The sequence below is a fragment of the Sprattus sprattus genome, assembly GCF_963457725.1.
Source record: "Sprattus sprattus genome assembly, chromosome: 19".
Taxonomy (NCBI): domain Eukaryota; kingdom Metazoa; phylum Chordata; class Actinopteri; order Clupeiformes; family Clupeidae; genus Sprattus; species Sprattus sprattus.
In genome coordinates this window covers 16,620,532-16,647,566 of record NC_137917.1, presented here as the reverse complement: position 1 = coordinate 16,647,566, position 27,035 = coordinate 16,620,532, and the positions used below count along the sequence as shown (strand labels likewise).

General features: G+C 44.8%; 1 protein-coding gene across 1 annotated transcript in view; it reads left to right on the top strand.

Annotated features, from left to right (window-relative positions):
• LOC308381065 (mannosyl-oligosaccharide 1,2-alpha-mannosidase IA) overlaps nt 1-27,035 on the top strand; it is a 190,966-nt gene that overhangs the window by 133,778 nt on the left and 30,153 nt on the right. Inside the window, exon 4 of the mRNA XM_080858571.1 lies at nt 4,525-4,605. Coding sequence (XP_080714697.1) covers nt 4,525-4,605 — 81 coding nt within the window. The remainder of the gene's footprint in view (nt 1-4,524; nt 4,606-27,035) is intronic.

Genomic DNA, 27,035 nt, shown 5'->3' with positions numbered 1-27,035 from the left:
CACACACACACACAACCCCATGCGCATACACACACACACGCATACACACACACACACACACACAAGCGCATACACACACAACCTGGTGAAATCATCTTTCTAATGTCACAACATGGGCAAGACTCTAAGCGCAGATATTGGTGGATTAGTGCAATGCTGGGGTGTGTCCTCATAATGCTAACGGATGTTGAAAATCAGCATACATTTGTCTACACTTATTAGCCTAACATATCAGGAGAATGCTAATGTTACCCAACCATGGTATTTTCCAGGATACACTGTCTTCAAAATTTGCATTTGAGAAAGACCTGTCGGGAGAAATTGTACTTAACCTAATATAAAGGAAAATCTTGCCATCTTCCATCTTGGCAATGCCACTGGGCAGCTATTGAAGGCAAAGAAGATCAGGCTTCTGTTTAAATGAATAGGAAGAGACTCCACACAGCATGGTAAAACAGACATTTAAAGTACATCACGTGAATCCATGTTTAAATCTGACATATATTATGTGAACACTTTTTCCTCAACTGCTCAAATGAGGCGATTAAAACAAAAAAAAAATGATGTTGACTTGCTCACTGCACCACATATCACAATGTGGCTATTGCTATGGTAACGGTGGAAATAAACAGAACTTCCAGGGGAGGTGAAACGTGTGCTACAGGGTAGAACTTCCAGTCACAAATCTGCCATATTTAGCATTACGGACCCCCCTAACCGATTCACCATTAATTTTCCCTTCAATGATTTCTCTCCTCCCTGATACTATACTCAGCATACCTATGCTCTACTATACTCAGCATAGGCTACATCATTAACCATCACACTTATTCTCAAAGATGTGGATTTCTTTAGATGCTCCGTGTATTATTGGACATATCTGCTACATCCAATACAATGTTCTGGTTTGTCCAGCCTCAATTACAGTCACTGTACCAGCCATTATAATAATCACCGTAAGGGCTGTACAATCTGTCATCTACTGGAAAAGGGTTAGTGATCCTCTGCTGCTGTTGAGCAATCACACACATTTTCACACTTCACATTTTCAATGCAGAATTTCATTTCTTGCATTATTATCAACGCTTTTTTTCCTTTCTGTTTGAACGAGCGGCAGCACTGTCTCCGAATTATCACTACTGTAAGGTAAAGGTAAAGGCCCAATTAAAATGCTAATTTACCATTAGTGTTGACAGAGCACTCAGATCACCTAGGGCTCAGAAGCCCCCACCCTCCCTCCTCCCACAATGGAGGTGTAGCGGCCCCCCAGAGTGGAAAGGAAGTGTTGATTTGATCCCTTGAAGCCTGAGGGAGGAAGGGAGTAGGGGGGTGTGTGTGTGTGTGTGGGGGGGGGGGTGTTGGGGTGACGTGTCTGGTTTTAAAGGAGCGCATGTTGTCACCTCTGCTTTTTGTTGTATTTTCTCCATTATACTCTGCATCTCTCTCTTTTTTCATGCTTTTAATCAATATTTATCCCTTTGTGTCCATCCCTGTTTGTTCCTCCCATGTTGACTTCCCCAGTTTTCAGTGTCTGTCTTTTCTTATTTTCAAACTTTCACTTTTATTTTATTTCATTTCATTTTATTCTCTTCTCTTTTTTGACATCTGTTTGGATGTATTTCACCTGATATGTTAGCTGTTCTCTTCTCTGTAGGTCACTTGAAGAGTTGGAGAGAGAGCAGAGAAAGAGAGTTGGTTTTCTCCTTTTCTACGTAGCAGAGCAAAGCAATTACCGCTATTCGTCGGCTAACCACTCTATTGTTTATATGAGGGAGAGGCCTGAGGGAGAAATGCTTGATTTGTGCCTCTCTCTTTGTTTACTTCTTTCACTTATACTGCCTTTTTTCCCTTTTGAAAATATAATTCTGCTGTAGAGCACCTGTAGAGAAACATTAAGGCCTAGTGTTTTTGCTAAGGAGTCCAAGGCTCCTGTAGATTCTCTACTCTGAATGCACATTTAAAAAGCACCCTGTCGCGCCTTATGGAAATTATGGAAACAATCGGTTGAGTGGATCACCAAATTACCCCAATGAGATGGAATAGGGCAAACACTATCTGAGTACATGAGTATAATACAGCGCAAATTGAATTTTTAGGAAGCCTGTTAAAATGTGCACAGTAAGCTACAGCTCCATGTTGGAAAACCAGTACTGAAATTTAGCTTGTTTTAGTCATAGAGGGAATACACCCGAACAACACTGGGCACAATCAGACTCATAGGGGCGGAACAAATCAAGGTGTCCTTGATACCTCCTTGACACATAATACGACTTTTGTCAACAGCCTGTACATTCCCCCTTCTCCACACACACACACACACTGTGTAACAGAAGTGTATCTATGGAGTGGTACACAATTAAGGCATTGGAGGCCATCTTGGCAAAGGAAAAGTAATTACCTGGCATGTCTGCCCCAGTGTAATTGTCTAATCATCTGTGCTCCAGATTGCCGGGACGTTCTCCAGCAGGGGTCTTGGTGTCAATAAGCCGGCCTGGCTTTCGTTGCTGGAGTGGTAGTAATTAGGAGCGCGCACATGAGGCAGGGCTTCTAGGGGCCCTCCAGGACTCTTAAGCTGTATTGTTTTAATGCTGATTATGTGTCTCAAGGTTTGCGGATAGGCCTGAAACAAGCCTCGACATTGGTCGATACCAAAACGAATAAAGAGTTTCAGACTGAAGCACAGCTGTAGAAGGGTGGAAACTGGTTTAATGAGTGATATCGGTTGTATGGTATCATTGGTAGTTTGTTCTCGGAAATCTTGTAAATTAGATATAGATATTAAATGAATTGATTCATTCAGCAAAAGAATAAATGTACTGTAAATTACCTGCAGCGACTTACGGTACATTACAGAAATAAAATGTAATCAGTATGTGTGCTCACTAGATATCAGACCCATGACCTTGTTGAACTCAGTGACAGGTCAAAAGTTTGATGACATTTTTATCATTGGTCATGCCTTTTTATAGTGTAGAGTGAACTCTGTGCCTTTCATCTTAGATTTAAAACATTCGTGACACAAAGTGGACAGCTTCAAATGTCACAAGTTGACAGTTGGTACCAAGTGATATTAGGATAATATATTCATCACATGCTAATCCTAATACTTCCCAAGCTAGTGCATATGGATGTTATAGAGAATCTCTATTAGAGATTCCATATAACTGGAAAAATTAGTAGAAACATGTTCTTAAAATCGTACCCCATGAAGACTCTCCAACAACTCATCTGAAACTCTCCAAGGACATCAAATACAGTAATTTATGACCAACTTCCACTCTCATATACTCGTATAAGAAGACTTCCATAGCTTTGTATTAACACACTTCCATAGACTCGTATAAGAAGACTTCCGTAAGCTCTCATAGACTTAAGAAGACTTCCGTAAGCTCTCATAGACTCGTATAAGAAGACTTCCATACACTCTCATAGACTCGTATAAGAAGACTTCGATAAGCTCTCATAGACTCATATAAGAAGAATTCCATACACTCTCATAGACTCGTATAAGAAGACTTCCGTAAGCTCTAATAGAATTATATAAAAAGACTTCAATAGACTCGTATAAGAAGACTTCCATAGACTTGTACAAGAAGACTTCCGTAAGCTCTCATAGACTTGTATAAGAAGACTTCCATAAGCTCTCATAGACTCGTATAAGAAGATTTCCATACACTCTCATAGACTCGTATAAGAAGACTTCCATAAGCTCTCATAGACTCGTTTAAGAAGACTGCCATAAGCTCTCATAGACTCATAAGAAGACTTCCATAAGCTCTCATAGACTCGTTTTAGAAGACTTCCATAAGCTCTCATAGACTCATGTAAGAAGACTTCTAAAAGCTCTCATAGAAAAGAGGTGTCATAGTCACTGTGTTTACTGCTGCATCTTTACTCCTCTTCGTTACTTTTCTCAGATACGAGCATCAACTCTTTCATGCAAGTTTCCATGGCATCCTCTCCGAGTGGCCACTGATTGTGTCTCTCCTCTTCCTGTCCAGTCTAGGAGAGAGTACGCAGTGCAGAAATCAGACACTCTTAGACCATTGTTGTATCGACAAACTCATCTGGTTGTCTTATAGAGCTGTGATTATGTTTTGGACTCTGCTCTGGTTCCCTTGTCCTTTTCTGGTTCTCCTCTATAACTTCAGTTCTCTGGTTCCCTTGTCCTTTTCTGGTTCTCCTCTATAACACTTCAGTTCTCTGGTTCTTTAAGCTCTAGGAGAGCTCCAGGCTGGAAGATACCTCTACCAGTTCCTCGCAGTAACCCCTCTCTCGCCTCATGGTACTGGGGAAATATTTGTATAGTTATACAATTCTCTCACTGGACCTCAGCCTCTGGTGAACCAGCTCTTCTCCATAAACATAAGATGTGTTAGATTATATGCAAAACCAGATTGGTTGAGGTCCTGCCTGTTCTATAGTATCCACACGAAAATCTATGTTCAGTTTATTATTATTCTTTACTGGTTGTATTCCATCTGTATTTTTGAACACCTCTGTATTTCTTTTTCTTCTCCACAGAATGGTGAGGCTTCGCTCTTCGAGGTGAACATCCGCTATGTTGGTGGCCTGCTCTCTGCCTACTACTTAACTGGTGCCGAGGTAAGAGAAATCCACATCGGTTACACACAGCGCTTTGTGCGCCCCACTTTAGCAGTCAGTCAGATCAGCAGTTTAAATGATGGATGAATGGTGGTGAGATGTCCCATTTCAAAGGCACAAAATGTTCCTGCCCATTGGTATGCAGGCAGACTCAGGCTCACACATAATGTCTCACACACACATACACACACACCGACCCCCATACAACCTCTCTTCTCTCCCTAGCTCTCTGTCATACACACACACTCTCTCTCATCATCCTTTTCTCTCTCACAGACAGACATACACACACACACACATTAATGTCTCACATTCATGACTCCCCTGTCCTCCAGAACACCCAGCATAGCGGTGTACGCCCACTTAGGATAAAAACACCTTTACACACACACACACACACACACACACACACACACACACACACACACACACACACACACACACACACACACACACACACACCTCACATTAGATCATGCAGTACCTGAAATCAGTCTGTTCTCAGTCTGTTGGGTGTCAGTCAGGACATGAGCAGAATGTGTGGTGGGGGAGGGCACTGGCACTGGCACTGGCACTGACAACACTGACAACACTGGCACTGACAACACTGGCACTGACAACACTGGCACTGGCACTGACAACACTGAAACTGACAACACTGGCAACACTGGCACTGACAACACTGACACTGGTACTGCCACGGGATTTGACTGGCACTGACACTGGCACTGACAACACTGGCACTGACAACACTGGCACTGACACTGACAACACTGGCACTGACACTGGCAACACTGGCAACACTGACACTGACACTGACAACACTGGCACGGACGACACTGGCACTGACGACACTGATACTGGCAACACTGATACTGGCAACACTGACACTGGCACTGTCACACAAAGCCTTCGATGAGCTGAGCTGTAACAGACATCGATTTGAATAAAGCGCTGGCGAGCAAGGAAGACGTTCAGTAAAACACTGTATGGTGCATTACTTATACAGATCCATTAGCCGTGATATGGTGGTCATATATTGCTATTGCGCGTGTGTGTTTTTGTTTGGGTGTAGGGATGTGTGTGTGTCTGTGTGTGTCCGTGTCTGTGTGTGTAATGTCACACATATCCTAGTGCAGTCACACATTTCTCATTCATTTCAATGCTATCTGAAGCATAATAGACTGAAGGCAAATGATAATCAGTGCTCTAAAGATATCCCAGACACTCAGTTCTACAGTGCATGGCTCTTCGGCCAAACACCTGATTAGAATGATCAATCGCACCTCTCTGAGTCACGTCAGGGGAAGCAGAGAGAAGGAGGAAAGAACAGAAGAGGTAGAAAGATGGAACATTTCGAGTCTGATGATGATTAGATAGTCTCACAGGCTGCTCACAGTGCAATATGAAACTATTGGTATCTGGCATCTGTGTGTGTGTGTGTGTGTGTATGTGTGTGTGTGTGTGTGTGTGTGTGTGTGTGTGTGTGTGTGTGTGTGTGTGTGTGTGTGTGTGTGTGTGTGTGTGTGTGTGTGTGTGTGTGTGTGTGTGTCTAGTCAGATTCAGATTCTTCATTGTTACGTGTCAGTATACAGCGATATGAGAGTAAAATGCTTCAGCTAAGAAATCATTTGCAGTGTAGCGTCGGCGGTCCCTTAAATCAAACTTATATAAATCATGAAGTGTAAGCAGCCACGACACCAAAAAGATCTACAACGGCCACAAGAGATATGGGTGAGGCTGGCACCAGTCTCCTACCATCCATACCTCCATCCATCCACCCACCCACCTGCCTGTCTGCCTGCTCGCTGGCCTGTCTGCATGTATGCTATCAGCTTTCCTTCCTGCTGAAGTCCCTCTGGCCTCTAGCAGGATCTTATGTCTGGCTGGGCGACTGGTTGGGCATCTGGGCAGAGCTGGACTGAGCTGGACTGGGCATCTGGGCAGAGCTGGACTGGACTGGTTGGAGGTGGCTGCACTGGACTGAATAAGTGAGGGGGGTTGGTTGCCAGGATAAAGGGGGGGGGGGGGGGGGAGGGGGATGCTGCACTTCTCAAGCCTCTTATGGTCAGATTCACCTCCCTCTTTCATCTAGGGCTTCGCCTCACTTTCCCTCCCGTATGTGTCCCGACTTCCTGCCTTAATCTATTTATCTGTCTCGCTCACAGTTTTCTATTCAAAAAAGCATTGGCAAGTGAATACATATTTATGTAGATATAGAATTTTAAAGGCCACTAACAGGGTAACATCTGCTCCCCCCCCCCCCCCCCCCCTCTTCTCCCCCCTCCTTCTCTCTCTCTCTCAGCCTCTTTCTATCATTCCTTGTGATGGAGCACACAGTCTGCGTTATCTGATGGATCTATCAATATGGTTTAGGAAGCTGATGACACATCACACTTTGTATCCGTGTGGGGTCTCATTGACTGTGTGTGTTGTGAGTGTGTATGTGCCTAGAGTCCATGACATTGTGCGCATGTATCATAGTGTCTGTGTGAGTGTGTGTGTGTCACCGGGGTAGGGTCCATTTGATATGTGTGTGTGTGTGTGTGTGTGTGTGTGTGTGTGTGTGTGTGTGTGCGTGTGTGCGTGTGTGCGTGTGTGCGTGTGTGCGTGTGTGTGTGTGTGCACGTCTGGAAAGGCTCCATCATGGTGTGTGTGTGCCGTTAAGATTTATTACTCTGCCCTTTCCCCCAGTGTTAGGGTGTGACCCTCCCTCCCTCGAGGCTGTGGGAGGGTGAAAGTAAATCTCCTTGTGGGCCTGTTCCTGTCTCAGGAAACTCACAGGACCATTTTACTACCCCTCACTACCAGCCCCTGCCCTGATGGGGTGCATTTATAGCCCCATGAAGTCAGGTGGAGGAGTGGCACCCTATGGGTGGTCGTAGTGGTAGGTAGCCAAGCAGGGAGGAGTATCAGTGGTACTGGAGGCTGACATTGATCACAGTGGTGCAAGTGAAACATGTTGACATCAATAACCCAATCGATGCCGTGTGCTGGCACCAAACAGACCCCCTGTCCTGTAAAGTGAGAGGATGGAAGAGCAATGCATCCCCGAAGATAAAGAAACTGTGGCAGCAGAATATAGAGGTGCGCAATGCCATCAGGAAAGCGGTGCGTCAACAAATGAGAAAGGCAATTTTCTTTTTATGACGCCCTGGATAGACCATCTACAAACCAATCAATGTCAAGTATAGGGAGGCGCAGCCCATGTAGGTGATGACGTCATGACGTAGGTTTCTCATGTAAAGTTCTTTAATGTCAATACAAAACTTACCAGATTGAATGTATACAATGTTACAAGATCATCAAACTTGGTTCGGACATTGGTCTGGATTTCCTGGTGTGAGAACACCCTAAGTGACGGGCATTTGTTATGTTAGTTAGTGCTGCCTGGGGGACGGAATGATATCCATATCAGTGAGTGTCATTGGGCAACAAACAAAACAGCGGGTTGTGAAAACTGAAGAATGACACTTGGTGTCAATTCTTTTCGATTCTATTCTATTCTATTCAATTCTTCTTTATACTAAGGGTGTGGGGGTGCAGTGGCTAGCATCACCGCTTAAAAAGCAGTAGACCTGGAATTGATTCCCGATCTCTTCAGGTTGTCTGTATGTTGCTTTGGATCAAAGTTTCTGCTAAATACCTGACCTTTACTATATTTCTGTGGCTACAACTCTGTCTGGCTGTGCCCCAGGCATCCAGAACCTCCTCGGACCAAACTGTACAATGAGGCTTTCGCCAGATGTCAGGTTTAACTTTCAGAGATGTATCAGTCTGCTGCTGATGCTCATCTTAACTGAATCTCTGGGTCAGACCTCAGCAGCCTTGCATGGAGATGTAACGTATGCTGAATAATTTATGATGGTGCATGGACTCTGAATGTAGGAAGCATATTCTGATTTTAAAAAGATTTTCTAGTGTGAATAAGCTACATATTGGTAATGACAGCACTATTGTGATGATCAGTGCTTATGACAAGGCTTCAGTGTTGCTCTCAGAGGATTAAAGCTATTCATCCCCATTGCCCCATAATAAATGAATGATAGTAAATCATGCCGTAAAATAGCAGAAGAATAAAATACTTCCTGAAGTGCTTGTTTATCATATTTTCTCAACATTGCAACCCTTTGCACCACCTTATTGTGAATGTTTTTTCATCCAACAGCAGGAGCTAGTACACATTAGATGAAATATCACCTCGTAACTGAGCAAAATGGCAGGTCTCAAAAGCGCCGTGAAGTTCAGTGGCTTTGTCAGTGAGCATTTTCAGGAGGCTGTCAAACCTACTCCACTCCTGTTTGTCTGAAGCTTTGAGATCCTGCCATTGAGCTGGGTAGAGTAGCAGCCAATAGGAAACACACTGACAGCTGACCCCAGCAAGGTGAACGGCTGATGAAATGTACCGCTCTGTGGACCTCCTAGCAATTTGTCCCTCTTCTCTTACCATAGCCACAGATGAGTCTCTGCTCTAATTATGGGCCAGGGTTGAGTTGGGCGAGTACAACCTCATCAGAGCCAACAACAAGGCTTTACCAACCCAGCGTTGCTCTTCGTAGCCTACAGAAAAGCTAACACTTTGTTGACGTTGATAGCTGATCAACACCCAGAGTGCTGAAGGGAAGGGTTGCTGTGGTCACTTTGTTACCTTCTCCACCTCGTCACAATAATAGAAGACACAGAGAGTTACCATGGTGACCTCGGCTTATCCTGCAAGAGAGTGTAGTTATTATCACTGTGTGGAATAGAGAAATGTGTGGGTGTGTGTTGGGGGATTGGGGGGTTTGTTTGTTTCATCATTTCTTGGTGTCTCAATGTGTGTATCTTTATGAGTGGGAAAGCTAGAGTGTGTGTGAGTGTGTGTGTGTGGGGGGGGAGGGTCTTTGTGGAAATGAAAAAGGCAGAGACATTTAGTCAGTGGTGTCAATGGTGAGCTGCTGGCTGCAGGACACTCACAGGCATCAGGGAAACAGCAGCGGTGAAAAGGAGAGAACAGTTATTCCCCACTCCGCTCCAGGCATAGGCCACTGATTAAGAGTCTATCCTCTTCTTCCCTCCCGCAGGAGCTGGATGTCCCTCACCAGCCACCATACTCTCAATCCCATCCATCCCCCCTGAACCTGTGATGGCTTTCCTCTGGGCCAGTGTTCTTTTAACCGCTCAGATCTGCATGAGAGAGGATTCATTTGTGCCCCCTGTTCCTTCCCCCGTCCAGTCCAGCAGTTTATTCACTCTGCAAGAGCATAGTGGTGACCCACTTTAATTTGGATGAGTTCAAATTTGCAGCGTTCAGTGCTCCTGCGTTCACTGCCACAGGAGGACAGGCTGCAGTGTTAATGGATGAAATTACTTTTATGCACACTCTCTCTCTCTCTCTCTCTCTCTCTCTCTCTCTCACTCTGTCTCTTTCTCTCGCTCTCTCTCTCTCTCTCTCTCTCTCTCTCTCTCTCTCTCTCTCTCTCTCTCTCTCTCTCTCTCTCTTGCCATGTTGCCATCTTACTCAGATTTTTTTCTAATCACTCTCCCCTTTTATCGAGACCGAAGTAATAAATTAGGCTGTCCAACTCTTGGGTAATGCAATGATGTTAAGTAGCATGGTCTCAGTGTGTTCTTTAAAGGCCCTCTGTGGTCATGATGAAATTTTATGAAGGCTCAGAGCAGACTCGAGTCCTTTCTTTACACAGAGAACCCGCAAAAATCACACTGAGAGGACCTCTCTTTATTCTGCCTTCGCCTGTTTATACTGAACCAAACAGAGGCGGCATAATGTCGCCCCAGTGGGTCCTTTTACATAGCAATCTGGCACTGCGGAACCGGAGGGGTGAGCGCTAACATAGCATCTAGCGTCACCTATAATGGCGTGTTAGAGACTCTCTCCTACCTTACATAAGGTCCGTAAGGGTTCACATGCTGATGTCAACTTACAGGCACAAGCATGAGAAGCCTCTTGTGAATGATTCATTTGTGAATGTTTTTTGGTTTTAGAAAAGAGAAATTACTTTTATGTGGAAGTTAAGTATAGCATCGAGCACCACCGATTATGGCACGTTAGAAACCTCTCAGAACTTGGATGCCACTTGAAGGCATAGCACTGGCTTAAGTGGGGTGCGTCATTTAATCAATTTGACATTGTTATTACTATGGCAACAAACCTATCAGAGATCTTGACTATCCATCCAATCCATTGATGAGTCATCAACACATTATTGTGTTTGCATTCGGCTCGAACGCATTGAAGTCAGAGCTGGGAAATACGGACGTTCCGAATTCCGAGTTGTCTCGAATGCACCATAACATAATTAATCGAAAATAAACTAGGCTATCTGTTACTTTCAATAACAAATGATTGTTACGATTCAATTACGATTCCTTCATTAAAATCCTTTGTCTCATATGAAAGAAAGACCAAAATCTTAAGGTCCATAGGGTTCACATGCTGATGTCAACATACAGGCACAAGCATGAAAGGGACCTTATGAATGATTTATTTGTGGATGTATTTTAGTTTTTCGCAAAATAAATTGCTTTTATGGGGTAGTACTCCTTTCTCCTCTCTCTATCTCGCTTTCCAGTATGTTTACAGTCTCCCGTCAGGTTTTGATCTGTTTGCTACACAGTGCCCAGCGCCTTGGCAAAATGCAATGAAAATCTCAATGTGAATTACCCTAAATAAATAGTGGCTTATGCAAAGATGCTAAGGCTTACCGTTTCAGCGCGAGTCAACCTGACTCATTTGTCCCCTCTTCATCTGCTCATTCAGTCAAGCGTGACCACCTAAGGCCTCCGCCAGAGCAGTCAGGCTGCTCCGCCATGACTTAATTTGGACCAACACTCACTCCATCTCCCGCCAGTCTGGGATTACAAAGGCTTTTACGGGAACAGAGAGTGAAGTGTGTTTCTCTTCAATAGGAGTCACAATGTCTGTTTCTTTCTTCTTGTTTGTCTGTCTTTTTGTTTGTTTTTTGTTTGTTTGTTTGTTTTTAGCTAAAGCCTTTGTAGCTGTTTTTGTCATTCAGAAATTACTTTTCCCAGGAGAAGTGTATCTGGCCTGAGCCTCAGGTGCCCTGCTGAAAGGAGCTTGCTGATTCATGATGAGGAGAGAGCGTTCATGAATGGAAATCAGTAGTTCAAACTTCCACACAAACCTTTAATCTAGTGGTGAAACTTTAACATCATAATAAGGACGAGTGCTTAGCGACAGTTTGCATGATATGCATGTTCATGTGAATGTGATCTAGAATTAGGTTATTGTTTCGAGAGATGGAAATATTAGCATTAACACTTTATTTGGGTAATCCGCCTACAGACTCTTTCAGATGGTTTGTTGAAATTGAAGTGCAGTCTTGCTAAATTGTTCACTGAACATCGCCCTCACCAAACCTCACCCTATAACCATACATTGTAGTTTACAGATTTTCAACAGTTATTTTGTTTATAAATGCGACCATCTATAGACCTGTCTATAAGGCACCATCCAAATAAAGTGTGACCCAAATATCAAATATGTGCGGGTATTATTAATATGTAGTGGTTCTTGAAGGTACGCTATTCATCGTTATACATGGAGCCTCAAATATAATTGGCTCGTACAAGAGTAAACCCAGCACTATTAGTTAGGGAAAGGTAGATAAATAGAGGAGAAAAGAGTAAGGTTATATTAACATGTATGAAACATCAGTCGGATAAGTGCTCTATTCATCATTAGCAGATTATACTCGTGGCTGTGAGCTCTTAAGAAAATCACAAAAGGCTTGTGATTGACGTGTCGCAGCAGGAAGCAGTGTGATTGGCCGTCCTGCTGTCAAGCTTCATCAGTGGAAATCAAGGAGACTAGGACGTGAAGGCTTTGGTTGTCCTTCAGTCATTGATGAATATTCAGTGCAAGTGCTTATGGTTAATGAGTCTCCTTCCCATCCATATCTTACATGACCGTATTATGCTCTCTCTCTCTCTCTCTCTCTCTCTCTCTCTCTCTTTCTACCTCTTTTTGCAATTTTTTTATCTGATGTGTCTATGCAGCGGCCTATACTTTCTGAACTCCTTGTTAATGAGATTAAATTAGCCTAAACTGAATCCGCACCCTACACTAGACAGAGGGAAAGTGAAATAACAACAATTTGTGAGTTGTTGTGGTTAGTCTTTTCAAATCATGACACTCCCCAACCGCCCCCCTGTATGCTCCACGCCCATCTTGGTCTCCACCAAGCATGTTAAATGTGGCATATTGTTACGCCGCTGTTAATGAAACCAGCCAAAGAGAATCAGGGCCTTTGGCTCCTCTCTCCTATTGCTCGTCTTCCACGCTATGTCTCTCTTTGTCTGTTTTACATCTGCCATCTGTGCTCCAAGGCCTCATTAAGCCAGAACCGTCTCTCCGTCTCCCCAAAATTCCTCTGTTGCTATCTCTTTCTCTTTTCCTTCCTCCCTCTTTCCCTTCAGCTTTCGATGATGCGTCGGCCGCGCCGTGTTTTGGGGCTTTAACCAACCCCCTTAGGGGAGCGGCCCTAGTGCACTTGTGGCTGATTGATAAAGGGGGAAACTTTATCTCCTCTGAGCTCGCCTTTGTTACCGAAGGCCCTAATTGGCCAAGTGCTGAGCAGACTTCGACCGGCCCCGCTCTCTTGGCAGAGATCAGGCTTCTGACCAGCTTTGGATGTCCTCTCGCTAGTTACCCCAATGGCTAACGAGGCCTCTGCGCGCTAACACAAAAGCTTTTCATTACTGTTTCAGGGACATGTTGTGCATTGTGAACATGTTTCCTGCAGGCTGAGATGGACGGAGAGGGAAAGGCAGTAAACAGTTGTAAAGAATGAGAAAGGAGAGCTATCAAGGGAGAGAAGCATGTTTGGTGAGTTAATGTATAACCATCGTGTAGACGCTGTGTATGTGTTTTATAGCAACCCTAAAACTATATGGAGTCTGCTGTTCCACCATTCATAATTAAGAAGCCGGGCTATAAAAGCAATGTCTGATGCCATAGCAGAGAGCTTTGTTTGTGGGTTAAAGACCCAGGCTTTTAACAGAGCAGGTCAGTATTGATCCTCAATGAATGGCTTCTTGGAAAAGGATCATCCCAGCGGCAGTGGGTTTGTGGCTGATTTGTGACTACCCTTGCTAAGGTTCCACGTAAAACATCAGTCCTTTGAAACGAAACGAAATAAATAGAAAAATAGCTGCTTTAGAGTTCAAATGTACAAGGACATATTTGACTCTTTTGTCAATTATTTTTGACCAACTTGCTCAACTACGCAGATATGCTTTTACCTCTATGGCACATAATGTGTGATAATTGACAAGGAGAGGGCAACATCCTCAGCAGTAGACTACACCCCTTTATAGCCTTCAGCTTCAAACCTTCTCGTTCGTCAGAGGCAAACATCTTACATATGCCAAGGGGCAATGGGCAATGGGCACAGCTCTGAACCCCCTTCTGAGTAAAACTCAAAGTTTACTTTACTGTTTACTGGTGGAAAGTGGACGGTAGGGGTCCATGACCGCCGTCAGCACAAGCTCGGTAAAATGCATTTCTTTTTTTTGTTTTTGACTGTGCAGTGCTTCTTTCTCGATTTTCAAAGAGCATGGGTGCTTTCTCTGCCAGTGAGGTTGGAGTGTAATGGATGCCTTTGAGCGCTCTCTCGACGCCATGACTAAAACATCAAACAGGTTGAGAGAAATTTCCCTCTCAGCGATCTGGCCTTGAAGACACTCCCGCAGGTGTCAAGAGCGTGCACCTATCAAGAAGTAAACCTGTGATTATGAAGTCTTTTTTGAAGTGCAAAGAGGTGGGTAAAGAAATTCCATAATTGATTTTGTTTATGAATCAAATTGATGCAAAATCAATAACAATTATCATTGAACAATGTGTGATGATCATTGATCATCTTGTTTCCTTTTGTGAGGATAAGCCTATGGTGTCGAGGTGTCACTCTTCATGCTGAGCACATCTCTATTGCTTAACCTTCTATCCTTCCATGATTCACCTGGAGAAAAAGACAGACATGATTGAGCGAAAGAGAGAGGGAGAAAGTCAACAACAATGACACTGCTGCCAGCCTATGAAATGCACAGAGCATCAGACTCCAATGTTAACAGAGGGTGAAGAAAGCAGGATGCAACTATCTGGAGATTTCAAGGGCACAGTGGCTTTTCAAAAGCATTATGTCCAGAAACAAAACGGCACTCCGAAAACTCACATAACTGAGGCAGCAGCATCGAAAGCTACTAGCAGGGACGGGTGTTAACTGCAGATGTCAACAGAGGCATTGACCGTCCCCTCTCTCTCACTGTGTCTGACACACACACACACACACACACACACACACACACACACAATCACACACACACACACACAATCACACACACATAAATAGGCACATAAATACACACCAAACCTCACCGTCAACAGAAAAATAAAGAAAAATGTTGTAGGTTCAGCAGCTTTAAGCAGGTTATTCTTTCATGAAATAAAAAAGTAACTGGGTAAATAATGAGCCGTACCATTTGGTTATGTGGGGGAATCTGCTATTTTTATCCCCACACATCTGTCCACTGTCTTGGATAAGTAGCTATAGACGTGTCTCTGCCTCCTGTTCCTGTGAGTACGGTTGCTGTGTGTGTTCTTGTGCTATTTCACGATAAGTTTGACCACCTTCCCATCTTAGTCTACTGCCCAATATACCTTTTGCCCTCTCTCCCTCTCTTCTCTCTCTCTCTCTTTAGCTATCTCTGTTTCTCTCCCTCACTCTATTTTTTCCACTGCTCCCCTCTCTCTTGGTTGTGTAACCCAGGCAACCCACACAGTCATGGTAATTGATCTGTTTCCTCTTGTTTAGTGAAACACAATTAGTTAATGGGCTGCCCTTTTTAGCCGACTGCACTGGGAGATTTAGGAAATGGCTCCCCCTGGGCTCCGATCCTAGGGAGGGATAACCAAGCTCCTAGGGGGTTGGGGTGGGGGTAGGAAGATGAATACAGGAAGTAGTCCCAATGGGCCGTTACAAATGTGTGCCGTTTGACTTCTATGGCACTGTTAGGGGGCTGGTGGGGCGGACATGTTTCGTACAACAGTCAGCAATGCATAAAAACCGGGCAGACCTAGAAAGAGAGTTGCCTCCAGATCTGGGACTGGCAAATAGAGTAATATCCTGTCCGTAAGCCTTCACACAAACCCCTTCTCCCTTTATGGTACCTTCAGGGCTCTTGCCATACACACTATTCTCTATTCGTCTTTGTCACACACACACACAAACACACACACACACACACACACACACACACACACACACACACACACACACACACACGCATACACCCCCCTGACACACACTCACACACACTCACACACACTCTCTCTTTCACACTCACATACACACACACTATCTATCTCTCTCTCTCTATCTCTCCTGTACAGACACACACTCTCTCCTCTCTGAACCCTGTACAGCTGAAACCTGGAGTCGTTTCAGGGAGATCAGAGCTGAATGTAATTGAAACTACTGAGCAATCACAGTGTGGAGGTCACAGTCTCAATCTTTAGAAGGCTTTTCCCTATGCACTGCAGAACACTGAAACACATAAGACATGAGTGTGCATGACTAGTACCAATAATAAGCCACCAAATGTCCTATGTTGTTTTACCATGTTCTTGTCTCCGTTCTTGCAGTTTGAGCTTTAGACTTCCTGCCTCCATGTGCTTTAGGCAGAGAGGATACCTAAGGTCGCCTTTCCTACCAGCTCTGTCAATTTTGACATGGCATGAACTCTCTCTCTCTCTCTCTCTCTCTTTCAACCTCCTCACATGAAAGACACTCTGAGGCGCCGAGATATGACAAACCGATCTTCTGTGCTGTGGCCTCCTGTAATGAACTGGCCTCAGAGTGCATCGTCGTTTTGTATCCTCTGAGGGGGGTCGTGACCTCTGACAGTGAGAGTTATCATCATGTCTGGGAGTGTCCTGTAATGGGAACTATTGATCAGAGGTCTGCTGATCAGCAGTAATAGACCTCTGACTCACCTCCCAGCGTTCACTGGGAGGCTCACTTTTTCATGCACCGTTTCCATTCCTATTGGCTCTGTATAGTGACAGATAAAGTGAACTTTGACCCCATGAGCAATTCCAGAGTGGAAAGGTCAAAACAGAGACCTACTAATGAAGTGCTCCTGCCCCTCAGCCCACTGTCATTCAAATCTAGATGATATTTAAATGAGAATAAACATGAATAATCATGGTATTTATTTTAATTATTATAAAATATCCTTATGTGTATGATTTTTATTAGAACCTTGTGTTGTCTCTAATGTTGTCACCAAGGCATCAATCTTACTTCCGTAATGGCAATAAGATTGACTTGATTTCAACAAAAAAAAAGAGGGGCCCTGTCTGCCTCTTCTGAATGATTTGACACTGTGTCCTTTTCTCGTAGACATACTTACTGAATACACAAGGGAGCTGTGTTGGTGCACAGTCTTGGAATTAACACAATCATGCTGTCCTCCATTTGTTAAGCTCATCTCACTCTACTGTAGCAGGATGACAAATCTAATTCACCTTTGGACCCCCCCCCCCCCCCCCCCCCCCTCATTGGGGATTTTGGGAGTCAATCCCAGACAAAAATAATGAAAAGATTGCAGTCTAAGTCTGAAATTTAATATGTTGTTTCATATGCATAGAACCCTAATCCAAAAATCTGGGACGATATCCGGGCCTCCGTAGAACAACTGAATAATGTTGGGTGTAGAATGACCGTTATGGAGCCAATAGTCGAGCACCAGAGGCAAACTGAAAGGTGACTCATGTAACCAGGAAAATATAGCAAAAGACAACACCTCTGAGACTGTGCATGCAGGTGCACACACTGACACATGTCCATACACAAACACACACACTCACTCACTCACTCACTAACACACATACACACACACATGCAAACACTTGCAAAGCCTTTCCTCCTTCACTGGTAGTTTGGGCAGGTTGCCCGTGCCCTGAGGCCCCAGTGAGAGGCCTGCTGTTTAACATGGCTAGTCAGGCCCATCTATCATTCCATCAGAGGCTGCTTATTGGACCGGTTCAGCCTAGCTGCATTGCCATCACGACCCTTCGTACGACTGATCCGAGCCGACTCTCTCTCTCCCTCTCTCTCACTCGCTTTATCTTTCACATAAATCGTTTCTCTTTCATCTTGCTATCTCCTTCATTTTTTCCCTCAATCTGCTCTTTCTCTCTTTCCTCTTGCTCTCTTAAAACACTCTGTGTCTCATATTACTCCCTTTCTTTCTGTCTTTCTTTCTGTCTTTTGGTCTCTCTCATATCTTGCCTCTGTCTTTCTCTGATAGTGACGCTGTGCTCTTGCAGAGATTGAACATTTGGATGATGGCCATGTGACACCATAAATATGGTTTTGACCCCGCATGTGATTTTGTAATCTGTTCATGATCTAATATTAAGATCAGAAAATATGAGATAATGGCCTCAAACAGTCATACATTCCCATGAACACAATCTGAAACAATTCAGAACTCATTCTGTCACTTTTTAAAAAACGATGATTAAATCTACAAAATGTTGCAAATAGTGAAGTAATTCAACAAAAACAGAAGCAGATATTTAAACACGCCCACTTCTTCGGTGGCTGCCTACAACTGCAGTTTTAGTGGGTCTCTTACAGAGGCCTTTTCGTTGGTAGGATGCTGCTGTTTTGGGAGATGCAGTTGAACAGAGGCAGCCAAAAGCCCAGTCTCACCTCTGGCACACACGGCTCGATGGTATCCATGGCAACGTAGGAGTCAAGGGTTGAGGCTGGACAAAAACAAAGCAGAGGACCGTGACACATCCATTGTGCTTACCCAAAATGCCCCCTGACGAGCTGGGCACTATTACCTTGTGCAAGTGAACATTTACGTGGCCATTAGAGCGCCCCCCCTCCCTCCACCTTTCATGCTGTCGTGTTGTAACGGTGTTGTCAAATCTAAAAGCACGTTCCTGCTGCACACGCTGAGACAGACCGGGTGTGTTTTAAATGCTTCTCTACGTGACTTTCTTTCCCCGTTCATCAACACTTCAAAAGCAAGCAAACAAATATTGGCTCCAAGGAAGCCCTTGAGATGTCGGCTCACTCACAACCGCAGCAGGTGTGTAAACATGCATAACAGTACGGTGCAGTGGATTCAGAGAAAGACAAATCCAACCAGGCCCTGCTATGTAATCAGCATCTGCCAGCAGAGGATATTAAACATGCAGTCCGTCAACAGATTGGCTCGGGGCCACACGGAGAAGGGGTCTGGGGCTCTGAAGGTGCAGGCCGAGGAACAGTGTGTGTGACGGGGCAAAGTACGGTTTCCTTGCCCATAATTACATTCCAGACCACTGCAGTGTGTGTCTGTTGTTTCATTCCACCCCATTCCCATCAGCCCTTTGGAAAATAACTGGGGCCATGTGCACTGACTCTGGAGCGGATGTGGTCCTGATGCAGTGCGGAGCCGTGCCAGTCGTGCCTCTGTTCTCAGTGACTCTTACTTCTGCCACCCTACGCTTGGTTTGTTTCCCTTCACCAGAAACAGACTTCAGGGCATTTGTTGCTTTCCAGAATGATCTCTCATCAGTGCTCAGTATCGGCCTGTTGCTCAGCACAGATGTATTTCTTTTTCCTTAAGTGCTTTTTCTCTTTTTTTTCCAGGCTCTATTCCTCCTTTTATTATTGGAGTTGGTGTGTTATTTAGCTGTGTGAATAAGTGCTCTGGCTGTGCCTGAATGTTAGTAATCAGAGCCAATCAAACTAGCAGGGATCGGAGAATTTATGGTAATGAGGATTTAAATACAATGCCACTGTTGGTGCCATGTTTGGGACCCAAATAATAAGCATTTGTGCTGGGACAAAAAGTGCTTGGTCATGGCATGATTTATATATAGCTTCCACTTCCCTTTTTTACCCCTCTCTCTCTATTTCTCTCTCTCTTCTTTCAAACTTTCTTTCCTTTACGCTCTCTTTTCATCCTCTGTCTTGAGCAAGGTAGAACTCAGCAAGAGAGCATTAGCTTCCATCTCTCCTCCAAGACTCTTTCGTGTCCGTCTTGCCTCCCTGGTTCCTGCCCTCCCTCTCCTGGGCCCACAGGTGGTTAATTCCCCCACAGGTCTCAGGGGTAATAAACCGATGCAGTATATTTATCACCCCGTCCCCCTGGAGTGTCTAGCAGGCAGGAGTGATCAGAGATGAGAGGAGAAGCTGAGGCTGCCATGTTGTACCTGCCCTCGGGCTGATGGGATGTGTACCAGAGGCGGGTCAGTTGTGATTCGCCGCCATGTCGGTGTCGGAGAATAATGGCGCATTCATTTTGTAATTGCGGCGCGTTCGTTTCTTGTTTCTCTCTGACGCTGATGAAACAGTTGAAGCTGCACAGGGAACTGCAAATTGCACCACATTGCTCTCCTGGCAAAACATTATCGTTTTTCTCTGCTGTCCTCCAGACAAAAATAGCCTGCAGCGTCTGACAGCCATTTTAATTTCAAGGGTTTTTTTTTCTCTTCTCTTTTCTCCCCTCTTTAATTTCCTTTTGTGTTCCAGGCACTACAACAAGACCGGTTTATTTTTATGTGTCCCAATTGGAATGATCAGTGGCAGATTATAACATAATAACAAAGACATGTGGTGGGTAGAAGGAAAAGAGGAGGTAAAGAATGTGTGTTGGAAAAAGAAGAATAAATTAAGACTTGGCAGCCACTTCTTGGTGTTCATATGCATCATATGTATCTGTCACATTAGCCGTACACAAACACTGGCTGGCAATGGGAAGCAGTACAAGACAATCCACACATTTTTCTTCCCCACTAAAGCAGAGCATGTCCCTGGTCTCAGATCTAACTTAAACACATGGTGTGACAAAGAGGGGAACAAAGTTAGAACAAACTCCCAGAGGTCAGTACCTTTGTTGGCAGTGAGTGCCCATATGTATTTTTGGTCGGCTGGTGGAACTGCACTTAAAAAAGATGATAGTTTTTTCTGGCCTCTGTCCTGTTCCCTGTGTCGTGGCAGTCTTGTATGACTCACAGTCGGACAGTTTGAAACCTTTAAAACTATTTTCTTGCTCCGCTGTGCTGATGCTTTCAGAGCCCCGCGGTGTGACACAAAAGAGAATCTTCATTTTTAAAGCACAAATCTGGGACTTTCCTGTGACCCGTCGCTTTTAAAGTGGAGGCTGTGTGCTTCAGTAGTGCACTGCGATTAATGTGAAGAGAACTTTTATATTTGCACTACTCATTCTCGCACAGGCTGAAACTTTTCACTGTATATATGTTGCTCACCACTGTCAATAACACTGTACATAGCCTACTGTACGCATCACTAAAGCATATAGCATCACTTATGCTGTTAAACTTACCTACACTTATCTGTGAATAATACTATTCTTTTGCACTTCTGGTTACATGCTAACTGTGTTTCACTGGTTTTGTGCCTGCACTCTGCCTAAGGGCAATCAAGTTGAATCTTATCTAATCTAAAGACACTCTGGCCTTAGAACGCTGCTGGATGCATGGCGTGCAGGTCATGCGCCCTGACGGGGCCTGCAGTGCTAACACTCACCCTGACAAATCCAGGCTGGCAGTGTGAGCAGGCAGACTATGCGTGATGGCAGCCTCTGTCCTCCTGCTTCCTGCTGCAAAGGCTCATGGGTAATTATGCGGCGGGCAGGGGGTCTGAGAGTGTTCCGCAGGTTCACTGGTCAATGGTCAAGGAGAGTCAGGGGAGTGTGTGGCTGGAATAAAGAATGATGTTAGGGCCATTTCTGATTCAGGCTTATGAGCAGCTAGAACCCTGCCACACTGCTCCTCTCCCCTCTTCTTCATCGCTGAGATATTTCATTATGGGCTCCATAACGATGCCATTAATTTTATACACATTATTTCAGAAAATAATTGACTTTACCTCTTGTGGTTGGGCTGCTGCCCTGGCTGATCCAATTAGCTCTGTTTACACATACTCAAAATGACTCCCCTCTCTTTGTTAAAAAAAGAAGGAGGAGGAGGAGGAAGCACCACAAAAAAAAGAAGTGAAAAAGAAGAGAAACAGCACTCTGTCACGTTCCGCCAGCTTGTCTGAGTTGGCCACTGGTGGGCGGTGAGGCATCAGGCGGTGCTGTCGGAGTCCGTAGAGCCGTTGAGACGTGAAGACCCCCGATGCGAAGGACAGCTGTCAGACAGACAGTCTACCGCTGGGGTGACCAGGTGGGGGATTGTGGGTGTTGCTTTTCCAGGTCAGTCAGTCCACTGAGCACCCCTCCCGGGGGTGAAGAAAGAGCCGATACTGTGAAAAACCGCTGTCTCTGATTGGTTTGTTGAGGCTTTCTGATGAGGTTTTGCCATACAGTATTAATCTGTGACAGTTTATACAGGTAATATAACCTCTTTAGCTTTTGGCTAAGCAGCTTCACTAACAACAAGGACATGAAGCTGTATGCAGTGCATTCAGAAAGTAAACCCCTTCACTCTTTTCACATTTTGTTATTTTGCAGCCTTATGTTAAAATCGTTTAAATTAATGTATTCCCTCATCAGTTACAAAATAACAAAAATGTTAAAATTGTGTTACTCCTATCTTGAGTCTCGTCTGTGACCACTCTAGTAGTGGCTATTTAGCGCCTTAGGACTTTAGTAGTTTGACCTGTGTTGTTGCACGCAAACTTGATAAGTTACCTTAGCTAGTTTAACTGCAGTTAGCAGCATGGGCTGATCAGTTTTCTCCAAATCAACTCATTGACAACTGCCATTCTTAGGCTCAAAATCATCACAACCAATTATCGGTTATTATAAATAACTCCAAAAGACTATCGTCCATATTCTTCTAATATGTCCCTTTTAAAGCAAGTAATCTAAGTATCATCAATATTCTTTACACTGAAAGCATAAAGAATAGGTATATCTGCTAACACTTTAGACCTTGAACTTGATAAATGAACAGGTTTATGCCTTGATTGGGGAATTTATGTCGTTTATTGCACACAATAAATGAAGACTGTCAACCCCCTTTGAATACTGCTTCATTAATCATAAAGCCTACTCTGTGCTGTATACTTATGTGTTAGGGGCTGTTTAATCTGTCATTTGCTGACCAAGGGTTAGCGGTCATCTGCTGCTGTTGAACAATCACACTTTGCATTTTCTCATGGATAAGTATCTCTAGTTACGCGTCTTTATTAGGCAGACGTACACTTGGGGTGTCACCATTGATCCTCTACAGCTCAAGCTATTGGCCCCTGTTACTCATCAGTCATATAGGAGCACACTGTGTTCAAGCTTTCTTCATTCCTCGGGGAGCGGCTTGATGTGATATTTAATTAACAAGGAAAGGGCACGACCTGTGCGGAATTGTCTGACTTTGGCATTTGCGTGCAGGATGAGATGGCCCCGACAGCCCTAGGGTGTGTCTTTCGAAGCTGACGTGTCATGGTGTCATAAGGTGCTGAACTGCGCTTCGTTCCACAGACATCCTGAACAACACCTTTACATGATAAGCAGCACTGCTAGGAAAAGTATGGGGCCAAACGGAGAATATATAAGTAATCCCTCATTTTTCCCGTTATTTCTTTTTGCTGTCCAGGTTTTGTTAAACGTCTGTCATCTTAAGCGAGTGACCTTGCTTACTTATTCATTTATTTGATTGTTGATTTATTGGTTGGTTGGTTGCTATGCTAAAATTAATGTCTGGCAGGTGAAGCTACTATTAATATTAATGCTGGATTTTATATGAATGAAATATTTTGTTGCCCTTTGGCCACACCAGACAAGAAGGCCTAAGATGAGTGCTGGGCGGGTTTCACCGTACATTATTGTCACCTTCTCCTGAGTTTAAATCCTCCACTCCTCCCAACCTCCAAACCAGAGCCGAATGTTGACCAGCTGTTCAACAATGCTTAGGCTCCCGCCTGTTTGAAGGGCAGATGGAAGACATGCCTGAGCTTACTGGCTTCTGACCAGCTCTGGAGCTAAGAGACCCTCAGGTGGCAGTCAAATCCAAAGTGCCCTTGAGCCCCTCAGCCAGATGAAGCAGAACTTCTGGTGAAGCAGTGCTTCCTCTAGCATGTGCGTAGGAGGGGAATTTCATGCTGTTTGGTTGCAATGTTTATTTACCAATCTAGTAATGTTTGAAACCAATCTAGCAATGATCTGAAAGAGACTGTAGGGTTAGAATACAGGCATTGTGAATTCTAGAGAAAAGAGTCTTTCCTTCTCTCATTCAGAGCGCACAGTTGATCAAGCAGATGGAGTGAGTGCTCACATCCTTGGCTGAAACCATAGCAACAAAGCGCCAGGCAACGGGGAACCCTGTTAAACCGGTGTTGAGCAGTCCTCTGACATATGGCTGTGGGTGTCTCAGAGGAGCATGCAGGGTAAAGAAGTCACAGAGGAGGATTTCAGGGATGGGGTGTGGGTGACAGTGGTGGGAGGGGTGTGAGGAGCGAGGGAGGTACGTCTTTACAAGTTTCCATTTTGTTGTTTGTGGAGCTTGTCTCTGTGTCCCTCTCCGAAGGGAATAACTTCAGCGCAATCTGTGCGAAAGAAGCCCGCTGATGGCTGGGGTTGGCAGCCACTGTGGAAAGGCAGTTATTTTTCCTGTCAAAGTAAATGCCTGCTATGCTAAAGAGGAAGGAAAAAATTGGCGGGCACCTGTCAGCAGATGATGGTGAAAAGAAAAAAGGATTTAGCCTTGGATGACTGAGTTTAAAGACCCCCATATATCTTAAAGTTGTTTGTTGTCACAGAGTGAAAAAAATAAATAAAAAATAAACAAAACCAAGGGCATTGTATCACTCAGAGGGACAGGCCATCCATTGTCTCCCTCAAAAAACCACGGCAGATCTGGGGGAAAACCGGTGCCTGACTGTCTGCCCAGTCTCTCCTCCTTTTGTCTGCTCCCTCATACAATCCATCGCCTTTTTTCCGTTCTCCTCTCCCCTCTTCTTGTTTCTTCTTCTCTTCTCCTTCCTCTTCTCTTCTCCTTTTGCCCCGTTGCTTCCTGCTTCGACTGTAATGAATATCTCGGTGCAGGTCCAGACTTCACAGCAAGGAGCCAGGCTTCAAGCTGAAACACCCCGAGAACACAGAGATCAAGTCCAGCGAAATTTGTTTGGTGTTCATCTGCCAAGCTTCCCTCGAGCTCTTTGTGTGTCGGTGTGGGCGTGCACGCATGAGAGAGTGAGAAAGAGAGAGTGAGAAAGAGAGAGTAAGAAAGAGAAAGAAGGTGTAAACAAGCCCATACCAGTTTGGCAGTAGCGGAGGGGAAAGGTCACCGGCTCTGGTTGTCGAAGGACGCCGGCGGAGCCGCCAGGGCCGATGACTGAGCTTCCTCCTCCGAGATGATCAACTCGGTGACCCAGGGAGGAGCCGGCCCATGAAATGTCAGGCCTTTAAGCGGCGCAATGAGGGGAAATGTCAGCGCCAACATATGTGGCTTCACACCGGCACAAGGGGCAAAAAATGGATGATGCCAGGTTGGCGACCTGGAGCCACGGCTGCTGAGGATGCTACGGTGCATCGAGCTTACCATTTCTGTAAGCTTTCCACATGGCTTGCCTTTTGGTGGCTTATCTGTATATGGGTGTGTGTGTATGTGTGTTTATTTTTGGATGGTTGAGTGACCAGTATGTGTGTATGTGTGTGTTTGTGTCCACATGTGACAGCGTAAATTTCAATAGGAGCTCATGTATTTGTAAATGCAAGTGTGTGTGTGTGTGTGTGTGTGGATGTATGAGCACTCATGCGAGCATTGGTGTGTCTGCAGTAATAATGATTGTCGCCTCCCCTGGTCAGGGCCCAGCTGCCCATCCCTCTTCCATGTGGCAATGTGGCTGGCGACTGTAGCGCGGCGGTCTGGTAACGTGCGAACGTCCCTTTCTCACCCCAGATGCTTTTGCCCCCAATCCCATCTGTCCAAACCCATGACACGCTACACACCGCGGATCCTGGAGCAGACAGCTAACAACTCCGGGGCCTAATGAGAACAGGCAGCCCGGGCACGGTGTGAAAAGCCTTCCGCAGAACTGTGGAACGACCGCGCATGCTGGTTCCTTTTGTTCTTTGATTGCACTCAGACAGTAGAGTGCGAGAGATGCGGCGTGCGGTTACAACTCATTTAGCGCAGTGCAAGGGTTTGTGGTTCTAAAGGGTCCAGGTGGAGAGTGAAACCATGGGAACATGCATAAAAAGCGTTAAAAAAAAACATCTCCTCTTTGTTGTGCTGTTTGAAGGGGGAGACAGCTGGTGGATGGGGTGTCTTTAAGAAGCTGTGTAATTGAATTTTGGGAGGTTTTGCTCCTTTTTTTTTACCCTGATGAAGATGAGAGAAAGAGAGAGTGGGGAAATATGAGGTCGTTTTTAAAGGGTGTTATCTGAAGCTTGCAGCCTCGTGTGAAGATGAACTGTCTGTTCCTTGTTTCTGAGCAGACTGGCTCCTGGCAAGGAGGAAGTGGATTACACGCTGTGTCACTCCAAAGCCCACTGACTCTGTCACTTCATTTTCCCCAAGCGCAACCACAGAAAAAACTAAGATGTTGTTCCTGTGTGTGGAGAAACATATCAACACACACAAAGGAAGACAGACACACACACATAATGCAACTCCTGACCTCTGTCACACACACACACACATATACAAGCACACATACTAATACACATACACACACTCATACACACACATGTCTGGACAATATCCCCTTATGATAAACCCCTCCGGGGTTTTTCCTTCGAGGGAAGCTTTGCAGTCTTTATGAAAGGTTTAGTTCAGTGACATCTTGAACAGGCAACAGACTTACTTCAGGTCAGTCTGCTGACTTTTAATTACTCAAAAGCTAAAGAAACCGATGGACCTCCATTAGGCCAGATACTCCACTCCACTCCGCTGGTGGCCTCCTATCCTGAGGGGGTCCATTTTGTCTCTTTATGTGAATTTAAGTAGGGCACCCTAACCAAATTTCCCTGAGGCTCAGTCATGCTGATGCAGAGATTCTTTGCAATGAGTAGGGCAGTATTACTTAGTTGGAGAGAACGTTATGGCAGCGTTATTGTGCTCATGCTCTGTGGGGTCCAGTGACTCTCATCACTCACATCATTACCCTCAAGGGCAGTGCATTCAACCCAACCCTAACCACACAAACACCCACTAGGAGCTTCCTGTGTGGAGGAACACGCAAACACTCTCAGATACAGATACAGATCAGGCTGACAGGACACACACACACACACACACACACACACAGTGCTGTTGATGTAGAGGCGCTTAGTAACAGTGTTTCAAGCAGCGGGGCAGTGTCATTTAGGACAGGAGGAGAATGCAGGCGACGTTAGTGTTCTATGAGGTAATTTTAGACACATCACAGACCTTATGCTTGTTCTCATTTGCCGTTTTATGGAAATGTAACTTCATAACGCCAAGCCCTACACTGTTT